This window comes from Lagenorhynchus albirostris, chromosome 6 (genome assembly GCF_949774975.1).
Source record: "Lagenorhynchus albirostris chromosome 6, mLagAlb1.1, whole genome shotgun sequence".
Classification (NCBI taxonomy): Eukaryota; Metazoa; Chordata; class Mammalia; order Artiodactyla; family Delphinidae; genus Lagenorhynchus; species Lagenorhynchus albirostris.
The window spans coordinates 103,583,554-103,609,673 of NC_083100.1; the positions used below are offsets into that span (position 1 = coordinate 103,583,554).

At 40.6% G+C, this 26,120-nt stretch overlaps 1 protein-coding gene across 1 annotated transcript in view; it reads left to right on the plus strand.

Moving 5' to 3' along the window:
* NCKAP5 (NCK associated protein 5) overlaps positions 1-26,120 on the plus strand; it is a 1,037,966-nt gene that overhangs the window by 816,044 nt on the left and 195,802 nt on the right. The window contains exon 8 of the mRNA XM_060151527.1: positions 24,775-24,843. Coding sequence (XP_060007510.1) covers positions 24,775-24,843 — 69 coding nt within the window. The remainder of the gene's footprint in view (positions 1-24,774; positions 24,844-26,120) is intronic.

A 26,120-nucleotide genomic window follows, 5' to 3' on the forward strand; every position in this document is an offset into this window, starting at 1 on the left:
TTGCCCAATAATTTTTAATGGAGTGAGAAAATGTCCACTCTGTTTTAAGTGAAAGCAAAATTGTCACCTAATAAATGAACTGTAATATACAATATACATTTTATACTTCTGGAAAGTGACAGCGTAACACTAATGGTGGCTGTCTAAGGTTGTGTAATGTTGAGCAATTTTTGTTTTCTTCATATTTGTGTATCTTTTCCATGTTTTTTCCAATAAACTCTTACTAATTTTGAATCAGGAAAAATAAGAACTCCATTCCTCCTGAGTAATATCCCTTACTTCATTAGTTTCTTATTCTCAAAACTCTCCAAGGGATAGACGTTGTTTGCTCATATGAACATAGACACTCTCCTTGTATCTGTTTCTCTATGATATGAAAATGATGAATGTCTAACATACTTTACCTCACAAGGATATTATAAGGACAAATTGAGATAAAGATGAAAACATGATTTGGAAGAAAAAAGTGTAAGAAAAATATAATGAGTTGAGGTCTGTCAACATGTATTTCTCAAGTCAGCACATTCAGTAATTTTCACTGACTATCAAGCATGGGCCTGTGCCCCAGATTAAATCATAATGCCTGTAAAAGATTAGTTAATGAATATAAAAATATGTCAACCTCTAGAATAGTGCTGTCCAGTAGAACTTTCTGTAATGTTGGAAATATTCTCTTATCTGTGCTGATACAGTAGCCACTTAGCCACATGGCTGTTGAGCATTTGAAGTGTGGCCGGTGTGACTGAGGACCTGAATTTTTCATTTTAATTAATTTAAGTCAAATATGAATAGTCACAGGTGGCAGGTGGCTGCAGCTCTACAATGTAGCATGACTGGGAATCAGGCATCTTCTTCAGTGCTTTCCGTATATTATATCTCATTTGAGCCTCGCAGTGACCCGTGATCCAGGTGTTACTTATACCCCCATTTTATAGATGAGGAATCTGAGTGGTAAAGGGGGTAAGTGACTTGCCCAGGGTGAGAGTGCTCATAAATTATGGAACCAGAATTCACACCCACATCGCCCTCCTCGCCCGCATCCGCGACTCCATGTTGCCTCCCACACGTAATGCTGGGCCTGGCACCAAACGGTCACAAGCAGGTGAAAACGACAAACTACAAGGGAAGTCAGGGAATTTCATGGGGATGAACAAGACAATGAGCATGTCTTGTCCGCCTTGGTGAATCCCGTCTGCATCCAATGGTTGCCATCCTCTTACACGATGAATTCCCCATTAGTGTCCATGAACAATGAGAGCAACTTCTCAATAAGCCATCAGGGAGGGGTCTCAAAGCTACATGTTTGTTAAGTTGCCGACTTTCTCTTGAATCAAGCCCTTCATGTTGAAAATGATCTTAGAGCCAAGATCCCAGACTACACACAGGTGAGAAAGCAAATTTGCAGAGTATATTTGAAATACTCGGGCAGCTTTTAACGTACTCTACAGGATATGACAAATGAGTGTCTGTGTAAATCAATAAACCTTTCTGTGAAGGGACTATCGGTTTTATGAATAGCAAGGCAAGGTACATGGAAACGAGTAATCTTGTTTCCTGTCAGTATTTTTAAAGTTCACTGTCATAACTCTGTTCCCCTTGACCTTTATCAGTGATACCTAGCAGACATTTGAGTTGCCAGTTGAGTTCTAACTGGACATCTATCCTCGTTCACTTTTCCCTCAGTGCCTGGTAAATGCCTCCTTTGCACCTTCCCCTCTCTTGGATCACTCATTTCTTACCCATGTCATGATTGCTCTTGGAATAATAATTGACTTTCTTAGATTTAAAAATACTTCATTCCAGACAAATACAGATTTTTTACCTTCGTGCTTTAAAATCAGGTTTATTATCATTCTGATGCACAATAATAATTGCTTTGGTATACGAATGTTGATAAGTAAAAAATCAATATGTGGGCTTCCCTGGTGGCACAGTGGTTGAGAGTCCACCTGCCGATGCAGGGGACACGGGTTCGTGCCCCGGTCCGGGAAGATCCCACGTGCCGCAGAGCGGCTGGACCCGTGAGCCATGGCCGCTGAGCCTGCGCGTCGAAGCCTGTGCTCCGCAACGGGAGAGGCCACAACAGTGAGAGGCCCGCGTACCGCAAAAAAAAAAAATCAATATGTACTGAAACTCAGGAATCCTCAAATGCTGTGAAACTAATAATTCAAATGGTGATAGAAAATGAGAGCCTTGGGTTTTGAATAGCAAAATGCATGTCACCTAGAAGTGCGGATGTCTTATTTCTGCTCTCAAACATAAGAAGGTGATATAACATCATCATGGCCGAAAACCCTGTACTAGCATTTCCAAACTGCAGTCAGCCCCTTTCAAACTCCTGACATATATTTACATGCAATTAATGCACAGAGCAGCTCTTTTAAAGTAATTCTTTATATAGTCTATATAGTCCTGTCTTGATAGTCCCCAAAAGCTACATTTTTAAAAGACAATAATTTTAGGACAGCTTTAAAAAATGTGAAGTCTGATTTTTTTTTTAATAAGGGATTTTAAGTATTCTTCTATAGCAAATATATTGACACAATCCTATTTCATTTAATATGTTATTTAATGTATTTCCACCCTGAGGTGATACATATATGTGGAATTGCATTGTGGGTATTATTTTGCTAATTAGCATCCAGATGTGGACTTGGCTTATGTAAATAGAACTCAGCCTTAATGTAACAGTGTTTTATGGGACTAAGAAGACAGTTCCGAATCTGTGAAGTGTTAACTGCCGTCACACTAGAGCAGTTGTCTGATTAATTATGATGGTGTAAACTTGGTCATGTTTATGACATGATGTTCCCTCCACAGCAGTTGACTAGATAATTGTCCTCTTGCTGCCGTGGGTCCTAAGTAGAACTCAACAAGTGTGAGACCCAAGCCTGGAGCTGTCTCCACTTGCTGCCACTTACTTAATCAAAGGGAACATGCTTTGTGAAGCTACTCTTCAAGTAATTTGGGCACAAATTCTATCACCTTAAAGGATAAAATTAAGATTTATTTAATACCCAGTAAACTATTAGTGCAGTTGATCCAAATGATCAGTGGAACGGGTAGAAGGGCAGAAAAACAAAAAGCAGAGATCTAATTTTATTGTCTGTAAAATAGGGACTGGATTTGATGACGCCGAGATCTCTTTAAGCTCTGGTGTTCTTGTGAATAATACCAAAAGACGAATTACGGTGGCTGGGTGGATAGTCGTTATTTTACGTTTCTGGGCTGCCGTTTCCTTTATCTGTAAAATTATGTGGCTACTCTGGATATCCCAGTCCCTTCTAAATCTGAAAGTTCACAAAATATTTCATGAAGTTGAGAGTGCCAGGCAAATACAGATGTGATGTCACTGATACATATGCATGAATATATGTGCATATATATGTACCTATGTCCATATATAAGGATATATATGTGCATCCCTCCCAGAGGACATTTGGCAAAGTCTAAACTTTGGTGTCAAACTGGGTGAGGGGGATGCTGTTGTTATATAGTGGGTAGACGCCCAGGATACTGCTAAATAACCTACAATACCAGAGAGGACAGTCCCCCCAAACAAAAAATTATCTGACCCAAAACGTCCCTAGTGCTGAGGTGGAAAAACCCTAGTGTGTATGTTGGTATAGCAACCTGTGTGAGTGTTTGATGTGTTTTGTGTTTCTTTGTTACTTCAGTTTTCATCTTTTTGGTTTTTTCCATTTGTTCCAAGGGCAAAATCAATAGAAATAGGGATCACAAACATTGATGTGATTGTCTCACAGCCTGATCAGTATAACCTGAAAAACAAAATACTACACAGTTGCAAAGAAAGTGCTCCTAGAGTCTACTGGCATGCTAGCAAATGGAAATAATAAAAATGCACCAAGTATTAACAATTAGAACAGTACTCGTAACCTGCTCATTTCTAGACAATTCTGGGACCACGTTGCAGGCCCTTCATATATCCCTGCTGATATCCTTTGACATTGAATAGGATTCTATTTACAAAACTTTTTCTAGACCTTCCTCTTGCTACGCTTCAATGTTTCCTATTCCTTCAGGGCTGCATTATGCTGTGTACACACACACACATACACATGCACACACTGATAAACATACACAAACTGCTCACATACTCCCTCATTATATAGAAGAGTTTTTGTATCTAATTTGTTCCAACCAGATCAACAAGACATTGTTTTCCTAACCATCTGTTGAGACATGGAAATAAGCTTTGCTGTGTGCAGCCCGACAATTTACCCATGTTTGTCTTACTGAGACTCCAGTCTGGTTTGGTTACACTTCTCTCTGTTCAACAGACTGTATCAAAGTCTGGTTTAGAGACATTAGACCAGCTAGGCTATGGGATTTCTAGCAGAAGTTGGCTGACCCTCTCATAGACTCAAAGAAGGGGAACAGTGAGGATTGTGTATATTCAGAATTTTATCAAAGTGATGGTTCTACTCTGACACAAGTGAAAATATGATGTGCTTCATCTTCTCTTAAGAATTTAAGATTTATGATTATTTATATTTCGATAATTACTGTATAAATTCAAAGGAATCTGAGACTTACAGCTGGAAACGACTTTGGAGATGGCATGATCCAGTAATATGATGAGGGAACAAAAAATAAAGCCACGAGAGGTTAAGCAACTTGATCAGTGTCACAGTAAGTAAATGGCAGAGCTTGAAACCACGTGTTCCTGACTGTGGTCTCTGCCACATTATGCGGCTGAAAATGGTTTTTGTTTTGTTTTGCTTTTTTAACATCTTTCTTGGAGTATAATTGCTTTACAATGCTGCATTAGTTTCTGCTGTATAACAGAGTGAATCAGCTGTCAGTATACATACATCCCCATATCTCCTCCCTCTTGCGTCTCCCTCCCACTCTCCCTATCCCACCCCTCTGGGTGGTCACAGAGCACTGAGCTGATCTCCCTGTGCTATGTGGCTGCTTCCCAGTAGCTATCTGTTTTACATTTGGCAGTGTATATATGTCCATGCCACTCTCTCACTTCGTCTCAGCTTACCCTTCCCCTCCCCGTGTCCTCAAGTCCATTCTCTAGTAGATCTGCCTCTTTATTCCCGTCCTGCCCCTAGGTTCTTCAGAACCACTTTTTTTTTGTTTTTTAGATTCCATATATATGTGTTAGCATACGGTATTTGTTTTTCTCTTTCTGACTTACTTCACTCTGTATGACAGACTCTAGGTCCATCCACCTCACTACAAATAACTCAATTTCGTTTCTTTTTATGGCTGAGTAATATTCCATTGTATATAAATGCCACATCTTCTTTATCCATTCATCTGTTGATGGACACTTAGGTTGCTTCCATGTCCTGGCTATTGGAAATACAGTGTTGCAATGAACATTGTGGTACATATATCTTTTTGAATTATGGTTTTCTCAGGGTATATGCCCAGTAGTGGGATTGCTGGGTCCTGTGGTAGTTCTATTTTTAGTTTTTTGTTTGTCTGTTTGTTTGGTTTGGGTTTTTTTGCGGTACGCGAGCCTCTCACTGTTATGGCCTCTCCCGTTGCAGAGCACAGGCTCCAGACACGCAGGCTCAGCGGCCATGGCTCACAGGCCCAGCCGCTCTGCAGCATGTGGGGTCTTCCCAGACCAGGGCACGAACCCGTGTCCCCTGCATTGGCAGGTGGACTCTCAACCACTGCACCACCAGGGAAGCCCCTATTTTTAGTTTTTTAAGGAACCTCCATACTATTCTCCATAGTGGCTGTATCAATTTACATTCCCACCAACAGTGCAAGAGGGTTCCCTTTTCTCCTCACCCTCTCCAGCACTTATTGTTTGTAGATTTTTTGATGGTGGCCATTCTGATGTCTGTGAGGTGTTATCTCAATGTAGTTTTGATTTGCATTTCTGTAATGATTAGTGATGTTGAGCATCCTTTCATGTGTTTGTTGGCAATCTGTATATCTTCTTTGGAGAAATGTCTATTTAGGTCTTCTGCCCATTTCTGGATTGGGTTGTTTGTTTTTTTGATATTGAGCTGCATGAGCTGCTTGTAAATTTTGGAGATTAAGCCTGTGTCAGTTGCTGCATTTGCAAATATTTTCTCCCATTCTGCGGGCTGTCTTTTCATCTTGTTTATGGTTTCCTTTCCTGTGCAAAAGCTTTTAAGTTGCATTAGTTGCCATTTGTTTACTTCTGTTTTTATTTGCATTTCTCTAGGAGGTGGGTCAAAAAGGACCTTGCTGTGATTTATGTCATAGAGTGTTCTGCCTGTGTTTCCTCTAAGAGTTTTAAAGTGTCTGGCCTTACATTTAGGTCTTTAATCCATTTTGAGTTTATTTTTGTGTATGGTGTTAGGAAGTGTTCTAATTTCATTCTTTTACATGTAGCTGTTCAGTTTTCCCAGCACCACTTATTGAATAGGTTGTCTTTTCTCCATTGTATATTCTTGCCTCCTTTATCAAAGGGAAGGTTACCATATGTGCATGGGTTTACCTCTGGGCTTTCTATCTTGTTCCATTGATCTATCTTTCTGTTTTTGTGCAGTACCATACTGTCTTGATTACTGTAGCTTTGTAGTGTAGTCTGAAGTCAGGGAGTCTGATTCCTCCAGCTCCATTTTTTCCCCTCAAGACTGCTTTGGCTATTTGGGGTCTTTTTTGTCTCCATACAAATTTTAAGATTTTTTGTTCTAGTTCTGTAAAAAATGCCACTGGTTATTTGATAGGGATTGCATTGAATCTGTAGATTGCTTTGGATAGTATAGTCATCTTCACAGTATTCTTCCAATCCAAGAACATGGTATATCTCTCCGTCTCTGTGTCATCTTTGATTTCTTTCATCAGTGTCTTATAGTTTTCTGAGTATAGGTCTTTTCCCTCCTTAGGTAGGTTTATTCCTAGGTATTTTATTCTTTTTGTTGCAATGTTGAATGTGATTGTTTCCTTAATTTCTCTTTCTGATCTTTCGTTGTTAGTGTATATGAATGCAAGAGATTTCTGTACATTAATTTGTATCCTGCAACTTTACCAAATTCATTGATTAGCTCTAACAGTTTTCTGGTGGCATTTTTTAGGATTCTCTATGTATAGTATCATGTCATCTGCAAACAGTGACAGTTTTACTTCTTTTTTCCAATTAGTATTCCTTTTATTTCTTTTTCTTCTCTGATTGCCGTAGCTAGGACTTCCAAAACTATGTTGAATAATCGTGGCGATAGTGGACATCCTTGTCTTATTCCTGATCTTACAGGAAATGCTTTCAGTTTTTTGCCATTGAGAATAATGTTTGCTGTGGGATTGTCGTATACAGCCTTCAGTATGTTGAGGTAGGTTCCCTCTATGCCCATTTTGTGGGGAGTTTTTATCATAAATGTGTGTTGAGTTTTGTCAGATGCTTTTTCTACATCTATTGAGATGATCATATGGTTTTTCTTCTTCAATTGGTTAATATGGTGTATCACATTGATTGATTTGCATATATTGAAGAATCCTTGCATCCCTGGGATAAATCCCACTTGATCATGGTGTATGATCCTTTTAATGTGTTGTTGGATTCTGTTTGCTAGTATTTTGTTGAAGATTTTGGCATCTATATTCATCGGTTATATTGGTCTGTAATTTTCTTTTTTTCTAGTATCTTTGGTTTTGGTATCAGGGTGATGGTGGTCTCACAGAATGAGTTTAGGAGTGTTCTTTCCTCTGCAATTTTTTGGAAGAGTTTGAGAAGGATGGATGTTAGCTTTTCTCTAAATGTTTGATAGAATTCACCTGTGAAGCAATCTGGTCCTGGACTTAGGTTTGTTGGAAGATTTTTAATCACACTTTCAATTTCATTACTTGTGATTGGTCTTGATTGGTCTGTTCATATTTTCTGTTTCTTACTGTTTCAGTCTGGGTAGGTTATACCTTTCTAAGAATTTGTCCATTTCTTCCAGGTTGTCCATTTTATTGGCATAGGGTTGCTTGTAGTAGTCTCTTAGGATGCTTTGTATTTCTGCAGTGTCTGCTGTAACTTCTCCTTTTTCATTTCCAATTTTATTGATTTGAGTCCTCTCCCTCTTTTTCTTGATGAGTCTGGCTAAAGATTTATCAATTTTGTTTATCTTCTCAAAGAACCCGCTTTTACTTTTATTGATCTTTGCTATCATTTCCTTCATTTCTTTTTCATTTATTTCTGATCCGATATTTATGATTTTTTCCTTCTGCTAACTTTGGGGGTTTTTGTTCTTCTTTCTCTATTGCTTTAGGTGTAAGGTTAGGTTCTTTATTTGAGATGTTTCTTGTTTCTTGAGATAGGATTGTATTGCTGTAAACTTCCCTCTTAGAACTGCTTTTGCTGCATCCCGTAGGTTTTGGGTCATCATGTTTTCCTTGTCATTTGTTTCTAGGTGTGTTTTGATTTTTCCTTTGATTTCTTCAGTGGTCTCTTGGTTATTTAGTAGTGTATTGTTTAGCCTCCATGTGTTTGTATTTTTCACAGTTTTTTCCTGTAATTGCTATCTAGTCTCAGAGCGTTGTGGTCGGAAAAGATACTTGATTTGATTTCAATTTTCTTAAATTTACCAAGGCTTGATTTGTGACCCAGGGTATGATCTATCCTGGAGAATATTCCATGAGCACTTGAGAAAAAAGTGTATTCTGTTGTTTTTGGATGGAATGTCCTTTAAATATCAATTAAGTCCATCTTGTTTAAGGTGTCATTTAAAGCTTATATGTCCTTATTTATTTTCATTTTGGATGATCTGTCTCTTGGTGAAAGTGCGGTGTTTAAAGTCCCCTACTATTACTGTGTTACTGTTGATTTCCCCTTTTATGGCTGTTATCATTTGCCTTATGTATTGAGGTGTCCTATGTTGGGTGCATAAGTATTTACAATTGTTATATCTTCTTCTTGGATTGATTCCTTGATCATTATTTAGTGTCCTTGTTTGTCTCTTGTAAGTCTTTATTTTACAGTCTATTTTGTCTGATATGAGAATTGCTACTCCAGCTTTCTTTTGATTTCCCTTTGCATGGAATATGTTTTTCTATCCCCTCACTTTCAGTCTGTATGTGTCCCTAGGTCTGAAATGGGTCTCTTGTAGACAGCATATGTATGGGTCTTGTTTTTGGATCCATTCAGCCAGTCTATGTCTTTTGGTTGGAGCATTTAATCCATTTACATTTAAGGGAATTACTGATATGTATGTTCCTGTTACCATTTTCTTAATTGTTTTGGGTTTGTTATTGTAGGTCTTTTCCTTCTCTTATGTTTCCTGCCAAGAGAAGTTCCTTTAGTATTTGTTGTAAAGCTGGTTTGGTGGTGCTGTATTCTCTTAGCTTTTGCTTGCCTGTAAAGGTTTTATTTGTCTGTCAAATCTGAATGAGATCCTTGCTGGGTAGAGTAATCTTCATTGTAGGTTTTTCCCTTTCATCACTTTAAATATGTTCTCTCACTCCCTTCTGGCTTGCAGAGTTTCTGCTGAAAGATCAGCTGTTGACCTTATGGGGATTCCCTTTTATGTTATTTGTTGCTTTTCCCTTGCTGCTCTTAATGTTTTGTCTTTGTATTCAATTTTTGATAGTTTGATGAATATCTGTCTAGGTGTGTTTCTCTTCGGATTTATCCTGTATGGGACTCTCTGCATTTCCTGGACTTGATTAACTGTTTCCTGTCCCATATTAGGGAAGTTTTCAACTATGATCTCTTCAAAAATTTTCTGTCCCTTTCTTTTTCTCTTCTTCTTCTGAGACCCCTATAATTCAAATGTTGGTGTGTTTAATGTTGTCCCAGAGGTCTCTGAGACTGTCCTCAGTTCTTTTCATTCTTTTTTCTTTATTCTGCTCTACAGTAGTTATTTCCACTGTTTTATCTTCCAGGTCACTTATCCGTTCTTCTGCCTCAGTTATTCTGCTATTGATCCCTTCTAGAGAATTTTTAATTTCATTTATTGTGTTGTTCATTGTTTGTTTGCTCTTTAGTTCTTCTAGGTCCTTGTTAAATGTTTCTTGCATTTTCTCTATTCTATTTCCAAGATTTTGGATCATCTTTACTATCATTATTCTGAATTCTTTTTCAGGTAGACTGCCTATTTCCTCTTCATTTGTTACGTCTGGTGGGTTTTTATCTTGCTCCTTCATCTGCTGTGTGTTTTTCTGTCTTCTCATTTTGCTTAACTTACTGTGTTTGGGGTCTCCTTTTCGTAGGCTGCAGGTTTGTAGTTCTCGTTGTTTTTTGTTGTCTGTCCCCCAGCGGCTAAGGTTGGTTCAGTGGGTTGTGTAGGCTTCCTTGTGTAGGGGACGCCTGTGTTCTGGTGGATTAGCCTGAACCTTGTCTTTCTTGTGGGCAGAACCGTGTCCAGTGGTGTGTTTTGGGGTGTCTGTGAACTTATTATTCTTTTAGGCAGCGTCTCTGCTAATGGGTGGGGTTGTGTTCCTGTCTTTCTAGTTGTTTGGCATAGAGTGTCCAGCACTGGAACTTGCTGGTCGTTGAGTGGAGCTGGGTCTTAGCATTGAGACGGAGATCTCTGGGAGAGTTCTCGCCCACTGATACTACGTGGGGCCAGCAGTTCTCTGGGGGTCGAATGTCCTGAACTCAGCTCTCCCACCTCAGAGGCTCAGGCCTGACACCTGGCCGGAGCACCAAGACCTTGTCAGCCACACGGCAGAGTCAGCTCTGGCGGAGCTCTGCAGTTCCTGAAAATGTTTTTAAAACCACCAAACTATAACTGAAAAGCCCGGTCTCTTGATATCACACTTTGCTTATCCTTAAAATATCTGTCTGAGACGTCATCTAGATATAAAATACCTCCTTAGTAGCATCAGCGGATAAGTACATAATGTACACATTGAGCCAGTATTATCTTTGTAACATGATGTGTAATTCAAACAAAAATCTTTTAGTAAAATTGGTGGCTGCCAGCTTCCCAACCTACATGTCTGTTACTGCCCCTGAGCTGAGCTGTCAGCTGAGGTGTTTACTCTGTTTTTATCCAGCCCTCGATAAGGAATTACATTTCAGCCACCTCATCCCTTATCACCACAGGGTGCCAGCCGCTTAAAACTCTGCCAACACCCATCCACTCACCCACAGGAAGCAACTCAGGAAATTTCCAAAGGTAGAATGAGAAGAATCAGGGCTGCGTGTAAACGTGTTAGTTTTCCTCTCTCCCCAAAGTTTTCACAGCAAATCCCACTGCTTGCCAATTCTCTCAAGAGAAGTGGAAGATCACCCACCCCCTTTTAGCCCCTGGACTTGCAAATAAAGGATGTCATTTCTAGAAGGGGATTCAGTTTAGCATAATTGCATTAAAGCAAAAGCAAGTGGGCGGGCAGGATGCTAAAAAGTTTACTGTAATGGCTCAGAGTGCTTCTCATTCAGTTAGGTCAGTGTGTGACCTGAAGAAAACCACTAAATCTCTCTGAGCCTCAGGTTACTCATCTGGAGAATGGACGGAAAAGTCTCTCTGTAGCACTGCTGTAAGAATTCCATGAGATCAAGTTTACTTAGTGCTGAGCGCGGAGCCTGGCACATAGTAACCATCCATACTCGTTAACTCCCATTGTCATCGTCATCATCATTTTCCAGAGCTCCTTTGCTCGTCTCTGACACAGATACGCCAATGACTCTAGCTCTGGCTTCCATCTCAAATTAAACCCAACACCTGGCTGGGTCTCTTCCAGATGTTACTCTCACACCTCAAATATACAAAACTGAACCGCTTGTTTCTTCAAAGCTGATTATTTTGAGAACTGCCAGAAATTTGAGGGTAATTCCTCTCTTGTGGCCAGATCTTATTTAGATTTTCTGAACCCCAGTGAGTAAATTTCAGGACACCAAATGATAGAAATGAGTCAAGGGGTGTCACATGTCCTTATAGTTTCAGCTAAAGGGGATAGCCAAACTAAATTATCCTTAGCCACTGGAGTCCCCCATCACACTCCATCCTCAGAAGAAGGCAGAAGGCTCCCAGTGTTGGAGCAGCTACTGCCCACTCATGTAGGGGACAGATGGGAGTGCAGAGCAGGGCTGAGGCAGCCTTCCACTGACTCTCGACCATCCATCCACTCACCAATTGGAAGGGCAGTTGTCCTGAGTGGAAAGGCCAGGGATTATGCTTGCTAAGTAATTTTAACTGTAATCTTCCTGAAGCTTAGTACCATTTTCCTTGTGAATTCTTTTTCTGTCTGTTTCTTTTTGGTTTTGTTTTTTTGTTTTTTTCGTTTGATGTATAACTTTATTCCACGTTATTGCTATTGATAGCATTATCAAATGTTTCCCCATTACTTAACATGTTTTACCATCTTTCTGGCTTCCAAAACTATTCCACTGGTATATTTTATATGTTTTTAAATTTTTACAGGTTACGCTGTGGTAAAACAACAACAAAACAAACCCAGTTGTTTCCAAGATTAAAGTTTTATTTCTTGCTTTTGTTACATGTTGGCAAGAGTCAGCTGTGGCTCTTCTTTGTGTGTCTTCCTGAGGAAAGATCAGCCTCTATCTTTTTTTCTTTTATTTTGAATTTAATTTTATTTTTTTTTACACAGCAGGTTCTTGTTAGTTATCTATTTTATACATATTAGTGTATACATGTCAATCCCAATCTCCCAATTCATCCCACCACCCCCCACCGCCTCCACTTTCCCGCCTTGGTGTCCATATGTTTGTTCTCTACATCTGTGTCTCTATTTCTGCTTTGCAAACTGGTTCATCTGTACCGTTTTTCTAGGTTCCACATATATGTGTTAATATACGATATTTGTTTTTCTCTTTCTGACTTACTTCACTCTGTATGACAGACTCTAGGTCCATCCACGTCTCTACCAGTGATGCAGTTTAGTTCCTTTTTATGGCTGAGTGATATTCCATTGTATATATGTACCACATCTTTTTTATCCTTTTGTCTGTCAATGGGCATTTAGGTTGCTTTCATGTCCTGGCTATTGTAAATAGTGCTGCAATGAACACTGGGGTGCATGTGTCTTTTTGCATTATGGTTTTCTCTGGGCATATGCCCAGTAGTGGGATTGCTGTGTCATTCCTTGTGAATTCTTAAGCAAAGGGCCATTATTCTTCCCTAAAGAGAAAGGGAGCATCAGAACGAGCCATCAGCATCACTGAAAAGGATGTCCTGGAAACATGCAAACAATGCAAAGAAAGGGGAGAGGGGTCAGTGTGGACTGCTGGCATACGTTGCCTAAGAGCAAGAGTTATACGCCTGCTGTCATTTTGTCTTCTCTGTAGGAAGGGGAAAGAAATTGTTCCTTGGCAGAGCAATAGATATTTTTCTGAAAATCTCACGTAACACTGTTTATCTCACTTTGCTCTGCTTTTCCGTCAAAGACCTTACCACTGTCTCAGAGACCTAGAATATCAACCTTTGTTTTGTCTTTGGTTCTCGGCTGTCCTTCTCACCCAGATGCTAGTGAGGAGCTGAAGAATCTGTTCTGAATTCTTTCTTCAGCGTGCGTCTTCCCCCTCCTCCCCGATGCTGCCGTTGTATCTCAGGGGCAGCTGGTCCTTGACAGGATGCTGTAGTCACATGTTTTCTGATCTCCCCAGCTGCCACTGTAGTCCCTCTTCGTCGCTGGTGCCGGGGGTTAGTTACTCAAAATACACATTTGGTCGTGTCCCTTCACCACAGCGTCTGGCTCCTTCCGCCTCTTTGTCCTTTTCCCTGCCCTGTGTCCCCACTCTGCACCCTCTGACCCTGTAAGAGCAGAACTGGCTGCCCGAGTACACCTAGACCCTTCCAGAACTCCCTTGCCCTCAAGCCCCGCCTTGTGCTCTATTACTTATTTGCGTGTGTGTTTGTGTGTGGGGGTGAAATGTGTTTACAGACAAGTGCATAAAATGTATATTTACAGTGAAAAATTATAATGCAAACAATGGAAGAACTGCTACTAGGTCAGCCAATGAAATACTGCCAGGAGCCCAGAGGGCCCCCCACAGGTTCCTCTCTCGTCACAGGTTCCTTTCTCCCCACTGGAGGCAATTTATTCATCTCACTTCCGGAATAATCCTTTTCTTGCTTTCTGAAAAAACTAGTTTTACTTCCTATTTTTGTATTCCCAAACAATGTAATTTTTCCAGTTTTAACATTTGTACTTGGAATCATTTGGGGAGCTAATGTGTATGTATGTGTATGCCCATGTACATGTATTTGTGTAAATATGTTTGAATGTACATCCTGCTTCTTTCGCTCAGTGCTGTCGTTGCAAGATTCACATGTGGTATCCATTTTTCGTGCTCTCTTCCGCTGTCTTCCATTTCTGTACATTATTTCATTATATACATTTACCACAAGTTGCCAGTTGTACTGTTAGTGTTCATTTGGATTATTTCCGTCTGGGAGCCCGTGAGAGCAAAGATGCTGTGAACACACATGTGTGGCCATCCTGTTACAGTTGTTCACAGACATCTGTAGCGGATGTACCTAGAGACGGCTTTGCTGGGCTGCGAGGTATAAGCATCTTTTCCTTCGGTAGGTTAAGCCAAAGTGTTCTACGTGAATACATTTATTTATACCTCCTCCCGGTGTGATATGAGAGTTCCTATTTCTCCACGTATTCACCAGCACTTGCCTTTTACCTTTTCTCTGTTCGTGCCAATTTGGTGCATGTGTAACGGTATATCTTTGTACTTTTAACTTACTTTTTTTTTTTTTTTTTTTTTTTTTGCGATGCGCGGGCCTTTCCCCGCCGCAGCCTCTCCCACCGCGGAGCACAGGCTCCGGACGCGCAGGCCCAGCTGCCATGGCTCACGGGCCCATCCGCTCCGCAGCACGCGTGATCCTCCCGGACCGGGGCACGAACCCGCATCCCCTGCCTCGGCAGGTGGACTCTCAGCCACTGCGCCACCGGGGAAGCCCTTAACTTACATTTTTAAGTAACTTCGTTTTGGGGGTAAAACGATTCCTGGAGTGCAAATGTCTGTGCTTGTTTACTTCCCCTGTTTTGTCTTCTAGTTCCTGTATAGTTCAGAGGTCAAAGATTCCTATTCCTGAAGGAATTCCCAGTCAGTTAAACAACCCAGATTGCTTGTTTTTCGGCCGAGTGGGGCAAACACTCACACTATATTTCTTGGGCTTTCTTTGTTTATATGCTCTCTTCCAAAATACTTAAGGAATAAGGACTGTGTATATAACGATATTATCCCTGTAGCATAAAGGATGTATATGGACAATTTCTTTAAGTTTATTTTTCAGTCTGTGAAATGGAGCTAACACTATCTACCCCATACAGTCTAGGGGTCTTCAATTAAATGAGGTGATAAGGTCAATATCTTAACTGATATTATGTTATGCAAATCAAGTTTTGAATAATTCAACTTCTAAAATGACTGATGGTTAATGTCACAAATATCCTCTGTGCAACAAAGTGATCAGATCTGTTCACATTTCCCAGTTCTGTGAAATTTCTCTGTGATGCTTATAAAACCACAGAATTCACTCTAGTCCTCTATTGCTTGAAAGTCAAAGAGATTTGGTATTTCTGAACACACATCTGGGGAGCAAAATATGTTCAAAGGTTGTTTTTGCTAAGACCTTTAGGGTACCTGCATTTTAGGCTCTGTCATGATTAGAAATTACTTGTTGCATCTTGAGTGCAAATGTATAATTTTTGAAATTGCTGAGTTTTTCAATTTTAGTAGGAATAATTTGGAATAATTTGACAATATTATTAAATGTTTGGAATAATAAAATATTTGTACCAGTCTTTAAAAACACACACTTGTCAGACATAACAGAGCATCACTTCCCTGAATCAACACAAGTCTGAGTCCCAAGTACAATCTGTTCCAGGCTGAAAAGATCAATTTTCCTCTTCTAGCTAGTGGAAAGGAGCGATAGAGTTTCAGGGGAGGGGAGGTCAAGTTAATCCTGCTTATTAGCAAGTTCAGAGACAAAGGAAGTAACCTCATTAATGGGGGAGGAGGTACAGGTACTAACGGCTTTATGATGCTTTGATATTGGGTTTCTAAAATCAAATTGTCAAAACAAACCTTAGACAGAAAGACCTAAATAGACAGTTCTCCAAAGAAGACATACAGATGGCCAATAGTCACACGAAAAGATGCTCAACATCACTAATTATTGGAGAAATGCAAATCAAAATTACAATGAAGTATCACCTCACACCGGTCAGAATGGCCATCATCAAAACATCTACAAGTAACAATTGCTGGAGAGGGTGTGGAGAGAAGGGAACCCTCCTACACTGTTGGTGGGAATGTAAATTGATACAGCCACTATGGAGAACAGTATGGAGGTTCCTTAAAAAACTAAAAATAGAACTACTATATGACCCAGCAATCCCACTACTGGGCATATACCCTGAGAAAACCATAATTCAAAAAGAGGCATGTACCACAATGTTCACTGCAGCTCTATTTACAATAGCCAGGACATGGAAGCAACCTAAGTGTCCATCGACAGATGCATGGATAAAGAGGATGTGGTACATATATACAATGGAATATTACTCAGCCATAAAAAGAAACAAAATTGAGTTATTTGTAGTGAGGTGGATGGACCTAGAGTGAAGTAAGTCAGAAAGAGAAAAACAAATACCGTGTGCTAACACATATGTATGGAATTAAACAACAACAGAAAAAGGTGGTTCTGAAGAGCGTAGGGGCACGACAGCAATAAAGACGCAGATGTAGAGAATGGACTCGACACGGGGAGGGGGAAGGGTAAGATGGGATGAAGTCAGAGAGTGGCATGGACATATATACACTACCAAATGTAAAATAGATAGCTAGTGGGAAGCAGCCGCATAGCACAGGGAGATCAGCTTGGTGCTCTGTGACCATCTAGAGGGGTGGAATAGGGAGGGTGGGAAGGAGACGCAAGAGGGAGGAGATATGGGGATGTATGTATATGTGTAGCTGATTTGTTATACAGCAGAAACTAACACACCATTGTTAAGCAATTATACTCCAATAAAGATGTTAAAAAATAAATAATTAAAAATCAAAAAAAAAAAAAAAAGAAAATGAACCTACAGACAGGTCCTGCATAACATGTTCTCATTGCTTGGGATCCTGAACTCCTTGAGACATGAATGCTACTTTATTTGAATTTAGCTCCCCAGTGCCTTGTGCTTGGCCCGGACTTACTGGGCGTCCGCAGGTTACTTTAGTGCAAGAGTAATGACATTTTGGCAGTGTGCCTGTGCATGTATGGGCACAGAGATTCCTTCTAAGCCTTCCATGAATGCATTCCAGAATGCATGTCCTATGCCTGTAGTGGATGGTCAGAGCTTATAAGTATTTCCAGAAATTTTCTAGAATGACAAAATTTGTCTCCAAGTGCACAGCAGCCCTACATGGTGCCCAGGTGTGGAGATGTAGCTCTTAAATACAGTCAGTGGGAAACACCCTTTTGCCAGCTACGCCTCCAACCTGGCCACCACAGTGACCAGACATGATAAGATGAGTGATCCAGAAACACCATAAGTTTTAATGGATGAAGATACAGGGAAGGAGATTCAATGTCCAGGTCCAGTTCTTGGTGAATTCAGGCTTTGTATCACTTTACGGGATGAAAATGTGCACACTTGGATGGCATGCTTTATGGCACGCCCAGCCACTCGCATGATGCTTTCTCCTTAGATGGCTTTCAAAATAGAACAGACTACTGTGTAATTAAGGCTATTTGGGGCATCTCTGTTTTTCTTCGAAGGCCGAATCTGAAGTTTCTTGGTGCACAGAGTGAAGTTGTTAGGATGGTACTGTAATGGGCAACTCAGGTATAAATACGCAGATATTTAACTGGAGTGTCACAGGACTCTGATTCAGAGGGGCGATCGTAAAAAGGTGTGCTTTCCTGCCTTTGGGACCCAACCATGATTTTTGAGAAATACCTTTTTACTGACTTTATTCTGACCTGTTTGCCTTTGCTGAGTTGAGGGTTTTCAGCAAGCTGGGAAGATGTAATTCCGAAAAAGACCAGCTGTTACAGAAGGGAAACCACAGGGATGCAGCCCTTTTAACTGTTGTGAATTGGAGTTTTTCTTCTCTTTCTCTCTTTCTTCCCTTCAGAAGACATCCTTCTCTTTCCACCTTCTTCTTCCTTCCGTAAAACAAATGATAAAGCAAGCGTGGTAAAAGCTAACCTTTGGGGAATCTGAATGAAAGTTATAGAAGAACTCTTTGTAATGTTTTTGAAACTTCTTTGTCCATCTGAAATTACTTTTTTAATTTAAATATATGCCCCCGTATAAGTTTTTAGGTTCTCATCTTCACCAGACCACAACAAATAAGTAGAATTTAGAAAAGCCAATGGGAAAGTGAAGCATATTCCGTCTGAAACAGCAGAAGCAAAGGCGTAGCCTGGGGAATGAGACCTTGAACTTCTTGAGATGAACAGGGGCTAGACGTGACCTGAGAGATGGCATATGCTATGTAGCAGCAAATATATGTTTGCATAGATGAGTGGGGACAGAATATAACAGGTGAAAATCCTACAGTGGAGTTGTGATTTTATGTAGAGGAAAGTTTTTTGTGTAGAACTGTTGTACCTTTGGTCTGTGGAAAAGGATACTGTCTTAGTCTGTTCAGGCTGCTATAACAAAATACCAAAGACCGAGTAGTTTATAAATAACAGAAATCTATTTCTCTCAGTTCTGGAAGCTGGGAAGTCCAAGATCAAGGCCCCAGCATGGTCACGTTCTGGTCAGGGTCCTCTTCTTGGTTCATAGCCATAGCCGGTGCCTTCTTGATGTGTCCTCCCTGAAGGAAGGGGGGCTGGCAACCTTCAGAGCCTCCTTTATGAGGACTCTAATCCCGCTCATGAGGGCTCCACCCTCATGACCTGCTCACCTTCAAAAGGCCCCACCCTTTAATACCATCACATTGGGCATTAGGATTTCAACATATGAATTTGGGGAGGACACAATCATTCAACTGTAGCAGATGTATTAAACACATTTATAGTATAGAAAGATTTATACATAATGAGCACTTAGAGGATTAATGTAGAGCAGCACTTTAGAAGCATTGGTCCCTTTAATCATTTGTAAGTTCCGGCCAGCATGTCTATTCACAAAGCAGACCCCCTAAGGAACGTAGTTTCTTTAAAACATGTATTAATATTAAACATACATTAATTCAACAACATTGTAAATCAACTATACTTCGATTTAAAAAAAATTTACATATATTAATTCAGACCCATTTTCCACAGTAAACCAAAACAATACAGATGTACTCTATGAAGCTCTTCAATTTTATAAAGATATTTAAGGACTTTAGGGATGAAATCAGAAGTGTATTTAGATCCCTGCAATTTGGAGCCCTAAGGAAACCACACAGAGCAGGAAATCCTCTAAATCAGAGACTAAGTCTGGCACAAGCTTCTGATTGTTGTGCGAGACCAAGCTGAGCCCTGAGACCCGCTGTTATATTTAATTGAACACTCTAATGACATCCTCTGAGTACACTGCTTTAATAACACACTTATTTAAAGTGGCACAACCCATGTTTTCATTCTGTAAGTCTCAGTAGTGACACTGACATTTTCTCTTTCCCTCTCTGCCTCATCCTCTCCCATCCCTGCCATACAAATAGTCACTGTCTCTTTAAATCACATTTAATAAAGTTTCCTTTTTTCTTTTCTTGTTTTCTTCCCCTGTTGTCTCATGTTGGTAGCAGGTTAATCCTGAATTTATGATAAATGCAAATGGATTAAAGAAAATCATGAGTTCAAGATTATTTTAACTTCACCAGCATAATTGTTAATATCTCCGTCGTCCCCTGGGCTATGTAGGATTACATCAATTAAATTGGTCTCTGTAACTGAACGCATTAACCGTAAATGTGACTGCCATGTCTTTCCCAGCACCCTTAAAGTATTTAATTTGCTTGCCTGTAATAGATGGTCAGAGCAGTAAACGTAAGGCAAGTAATGTAAATGGTGTAATGATGATAATTATCTGAATGGATCGATTGGAGTGTTATTGCAACATGATATTGTGGGTAGAAGCGAGATACAGACATCCCATATACATTCCCATTTTCAACTTTATTTCCTTACGTATTATTTCCCAAGATTTTTCAAGTGAAAGCAATGTAAGCTGGCATGGCTGTTCTCTCCTTTATCTCTCCCCATCATCCTCTGTGCTGTTGCCTTATTAAAACCAGCAGACCCCAGGGAAGCTAAATTTCTCCAAAGAAAGCAGTGACTTTATAAAACTGAAGTTCTAGCAGTTTCTCCATTATTCATGGTATGCAGATATTTGAACCGGGAGTCGCTTTGTAGATTGGCTTGTATGTTCCCTTCGCTTATTAACTACTAAAGAACTGTAATCCCAGAAAGGTTCCATGACTTGTTGAAGGTTACACAGACTGCTATTGCCAGGTAAACTGCCGAGGGTAGAACCGGCCCTCCCACCTGGGCTGGGCGGGGAGCTGAGCGGTTACACCGGCTGCAGGTCTGAAGGGGGTTCGGTGTGACAGGCCAGAACAAGCCCTGGAGGAGCCAATAGCAAGTCAGGAAAAGCTTTCCGTTTAGTTTGGGTGGGGAATGAAATGATGGAACTGTCTGAGGATAACCAATACTTAAAAATCTGAACAGATGATCAGCATGAGGGTGGAAGGATTGGGCTATGTGGCAGATGTCTGTCCGTGGTGAAAATGGAAAGAATAGTGTAGGATCCCACCTGAGGGACCGGAGTGTTGGGGGAGGGTGGCTAAAACAGGGATTCGAGCCCAGAGGAAAAATGTCGAAGCCAAGTATTAGAATGGAAAGTTGAAGAAGAAACAGGGATTTAAATCCTTGGATTTGAAAGATGACCAGGTCGGGATGATCTGACAGTGGCGTCCAAACAGACTGTTTACTTCAGCTTTTGTTCCCCATCCTGGTTCAGTGACACCACATCAGTTTCATTGGTAAGTAACCAACGGGCCTAAATGTGAAACTTTTCATACATCTGCCAAAAAAAACAAAAAAAAAATTCAAATCATCAAAGCACAGATAAAACCACACGGAACCCACACCTTCTGTGTTACCAGAAAACAGAACACTGGAACTTCAGTTGCTGTCCGCAGAAGAATAAACTCCAAATCCTGTACCCACAGCACTATCCACAGCGAGGCTGTGTGTGCCAGGGCAGGCTGGTAGCAGAGGGTACAAGGAAAGCACTCCCAGAATGAGAAGGTCTGACACCACGAGCGCAAATCTCAGTACTGGCTGTAGGGCAGTGCTTGAACGTGCACAGGACCTAAGGTGACCATCTCAGCGAGGCCGTGATTCTGGGGAAAACGAGGCTGAGAGGAAAGGTACCATCTGAAGATGTGACTGTGAAGGGAAAAAGAAGAGGGAAAATTTCAAGATGCTGTGGAAATAAAAGAGAAGTATAAGACCGGCCTCCCCGGTCATCATCCAGCAAAGAGGCTAAAACAGGGGTGTATAGGGCAAGGGTGGAAGAATAGTACATGAAAGTGATAAACTGATAAAGCAGAAAGAATGCAAGTAGAGAACTGGTAGGAAAGAAGGGGGGGGAACAGTTGATTTTTGCATATATAACAGGAGGGGGGCAGGGCACAGGATTGTAATGATGGTAAGAACAAAGGGAGTGATGGGCCCTAGGAGAGAATCTGTGAGAGGTGGAAGGGGTGATGTTGGAGGGTTAGGAGAGGAAGTGACACCTCGCTCCTTTTAGTATAGTTTTGACTTTTGGAATCATGTTCATGTTTTCCATATTCAAAATATAAAATGAAACCAATGAGAAGAGGAGAAACTAAATTTGAATACTATCAGAAACAAATGACCTGAACTGAATTTCAAAATAAATTTTCTTTTTTTGAAACAGTTTAAACATTTTTAATTGAAGTATAGTTACATGTACAGCCTTATATGTTACAGGTATACAGTATAGTGATTCATAGTTTCTAAAGGTTATACTCCATGTATAGTTACTATAAAACGTTGGCTATATTCCCTGTGTGGTACAGTGTGTCCTTGTAGCTTATTTTATACGTAGTAATTTGTACCTCTTACTCCCCTTCCCCTATATTGTCCCTCCCCCTTCCCTCTCCCCAGTGGTAACCACTAGTTCTCTGTATCTGTGAATCTGCTTCTTAAAACATATTTAAATCTAAATAAAATTAAATTGAGAAAGAAGCAGATGTTAACTTCCTCAAAATTTCTCTGAGTCTCAAAAAGAATATTCATAAATGCAACCCTTCCAGCTTCAGCTTCAAATAAATAGTGTAGCCACACTGAGGTGTGAGGGGTGAGAAAGAGCCAGTCTGGTATCTTTTGAACACAGTATTTTTACTATATACCTGCATTCTAAAGAAAAAGCAAATGTGAATTCTTCTTAGTACTATTTTTTTGTGGTGTGACCATTTCGTACGCACTTTAGGATTGAAGAAATGAGAAAATATAATGATGTCAGCAGCCCATGCTCTCACTCTAGAAGAAGGAAGATACAAATATGAAAAGGGAGGGCAAGGAGGAAGTCTGCGGGGGGTTGTGTGTGTGTGTCCGCACGTGCGCACGCATGTGCAAGGACAGAGGGAGGGGAAGAGAGGAAGAGAAGGGAGAAACACTTCCTTCCACTGAAAGAGACTAGGAGCGGTGATCCCTCAGTAGTAATTTGCACACATTAATATCCAGGTCTTAGTTTCCAAATATCATTGCCCAACTAAAAAGAAGCAGGATTCCTTGGAGAAATGGCTGCTTTCAGGGATGGGGCACCAGACAAGCAAAATGGGCATGGAACATTTCCCTGGGCCAAAAAAGAAAGAACATGTTTTAAAAATGAAGGAAATATGTCAAAGGGCACAGCTTAGAGATTCACCTTCCCGAAGCTGAGAAAACTGAGCATCAGAATAAATACTGAGAGTGCAGACATAGTCCTATGAATAATAAAAGAATCCATGTATTCATACTGATAAATAAATAGGAGAAACACTTCCTTATGACATCATGCAAACTCGTAAATGTAGGCAGAAGAATGGTAGAAATCATCATTTTCAACCGAAGTCATTGTTGATCCAGGCAAGATTCATGGATGGCTGCTAAAATAAGTAGATAAAAGTTTGATGCAGAATAGGAGATTTTCATAGTCTCAAAATATGTGCCCCCAATTTACTTATTAATTCTGAAAGGAAAGATAGTAAATTTACAGTGGAGAGATTTGGAAGACTCCACCTTAACCAAGTGATCAAAGTTAACATGTCCAATTATGGGACAAATGGACATGACACGATCCTGATATGATGCACTAAGAAGGACCCAGTATCATTTCTGTGCCATTACTGCCAGGTGTGCAGGTGGAAACTTGAAGGAAACCCAAATTAAGGGACATTCCGCAAAATAATTGCCCTCTACTCTTCCAAAAAAAAAAAAAAACAAAGGGAGGGAGGGAGGGACAAACAGCATAGACGACAACTCTTCCAGATTACACGATCTTGGATGAAGGACAAATAGATGATTTGTCCTTCATCCAAGATCAGGTCCCGATCCTGGAGAGCATTCTAGGTTGGAAAAAACTTTTGCCGTAACGACATTATTGGGACAATGGATGAATTTGGAATAAGGACTATAGGTCAGATTGTGGTGCTGTATTAATAAACACTGTATTTCCTGACTTTGAAAACTATACTATGGTTGTCTTCGTTATTGGGAAATACACACAGAAGTAGTTAGGGATAAAGAACTCACTCTCAAGTTGCAGGAAAAAAATTGAAAGAGAAAGAAAGTGATACAGGAAATGTGGCAGAATGTTAACAGTTGGTGAATCTAAGGAAAGGGTACGCGGCAGTTCATTGTACCATTTTTGCAAATCGTCTGTAAGTTTGAAATTATTTCCAAAAAAAAAGTTGAAATAAACTATAATGGGAAAATGTGAATCTGTGTACCTCCTAAAAATTGTACCATAGTTTTGAAAAAAAAATGATCTAAAGGTCTGTATGCCCACTTCTAAATGTCAAGGAGGGCTGTCATGAGGGGTGGGTAGAGCCAGGTTTCCTTGGGAGATTGGGATGGTGATCACTGTGGCAGCCATGGGATGGGTTAACTTATACAGTCCAGGATTCAGGTTGGGGCCAGCAGTGGCCAAAGTGAACCCAGGTCACCAGACACAGAGGGCAGTTTTCATGCCAGCATTCCATGCTTCTTCTAAAACCTAATGTGCTTATACTGTATACTTTTGTTCCCTTATTATTCTGCTGGTAACCTAGTAACCATATTCAACCTAGGATCCTACGGTAACTTATTTAACATTAAGGTACCTACAAGGCTCTTAGGAGCAGGAAAGCAGTACTTTTAAAAAGGCAGGGGGAGGGGCGAGGGACTCTTAAGTATGTTCAATTCTTAAATTTCTCATTATAGTCTCATGTTCAAAAGTCACTGATTAACCAAGAACACAACATGTTTAGTTTGCTTTTGGAATTACGCTTTCACGAATTTACCTGAGGTTCTCTTCTGTGACCTAAACAAATACCAGGTTGTGAAACTGTGACAGGTCTTAATGAAGTGGATTAAGGCATTTCTTCCATTTACATTTTCATAGAATGAAGTAAACTTTATAATCTTTTTTACAGAACACTCTTGCATCAGGCCATGATTTGATTTTCTTCCTGTTCAAAATATCAAGTTTTGCATTTCTTTAAATGCAAATGCCTTTTTGTGAACAATAAGACAGGAGTCATCCCTGAGAGATTTGTAATAGTACTTAGAGCAAACTCGTCAAAGATTCTTCTACAAGAGTGTTTCGGATCCTGAGGAGATATATTTAGTAACTGTATTGAAGATGTTGTCACGTAACACAGCATTTCATTGATTTATCTGTATAATTTTTGTATCTCTACTGCAGGCAGAGAATTCAGCGTTGGCTTTGGAAAATGAAAATCAAAGGGAACAGTATGAGAGGTGTCTTGATGAGGTAAGGGGAGCGGGGTGCTTCTGGACAAGAGGCTGGACTGTTTAGGATTCCCTATGTGAGATCTTAATATGTGTCTATTACCGGTCTCCAGAGAACATTAGCATTTTCGCCTTCAAAGGAAGGCTGTAAACATGGTGAATGTGGAGAAGGAAGGTCAGTCAGTCCCCTCCCCCTCCCTCCCTATATCCTCATATGGGCATCTGCAAATTCCTCTTGGTTATTGTTTAATATGCTTGGGGCATAGGTTGGGAGATGCTTCGCTGTATGATAAATTCGTCCTGTCCAGTAAGTGTGATCCCAGCCCGTGAATGAGAAAAGCCACCTCAGGGCACGCTGCATCGCCTCCAATTGGATGCCATTTCTGAAAAAGCAAATCCTTGATAGAGTGGGTGGGGACGATGTTCGCAGTTGGCAGCCAGAGGGGAAAAGTCAGTGGATTGAGAACAAGGCAAGAAGAGAAAGGGAAGTAAGGAGGAAAATTTGAGCAGAATGGAAGGAGACAGGGCCACACGCCTGAGGAAACTGGAGAAATGTGATTCGACGACGATGAAGAGATGACGGCAGAGATGGTGGGTGGCTCGGAGTTCCTGAGAGGGGAGGGAAGACTGAAGTGTATGCAGGGCCCTTGTTTTCCCCTCAGCCATCCCCTCACACGGCGCCAGGGATCGTACCACCCATCTTTCCTATGTCATCCAGCCCGGACTGGCCGTTGGCCTCCCTGACAAGCTCTTATCTGGGACCTGGTTGGTGATTGGAGTTATTCATTTGATGGGATGACTTCTCTAGTCATCTGCCTGATACCCTAAGACTTACACATATTCTTCTAAGAGATTCTGTTTAAGAGCTGTTATGATATAGCTGACGGAGATTTTAAGAAAATAAGAAAAATTACATTCAGTCGAGTTCTGCTACCTTACCAGTGGAAACTAGCAATGTATCTTCAGTCTTTGCCTCTTCACTAACAATTGGGAAAACTTTTCCGACAAACTCTTGAACTTCCTTCCCCCTTCCCTCCCCCAGTCCCCCCATTGATTGTCCCAGAAGGTGATGGGTTGAATGACAAAGAACACAGGTTCAAATCCCAGTTATGGCATCATCACCTCCGCCATGTACTCCTCTTCTCCCTTGAAACTAGAAATGGTGTTTCCTTCAGAGTTCCACCTGTGCTGGATATTTTCCTACACCAGTGCTTCTTGAAATGGGATCCCTGGGCTGGCAGCATCAGCCTCATCTGGGAACTTGTTAGAAATGCAAATTCTTAAGCCCCGTTCCCAGCT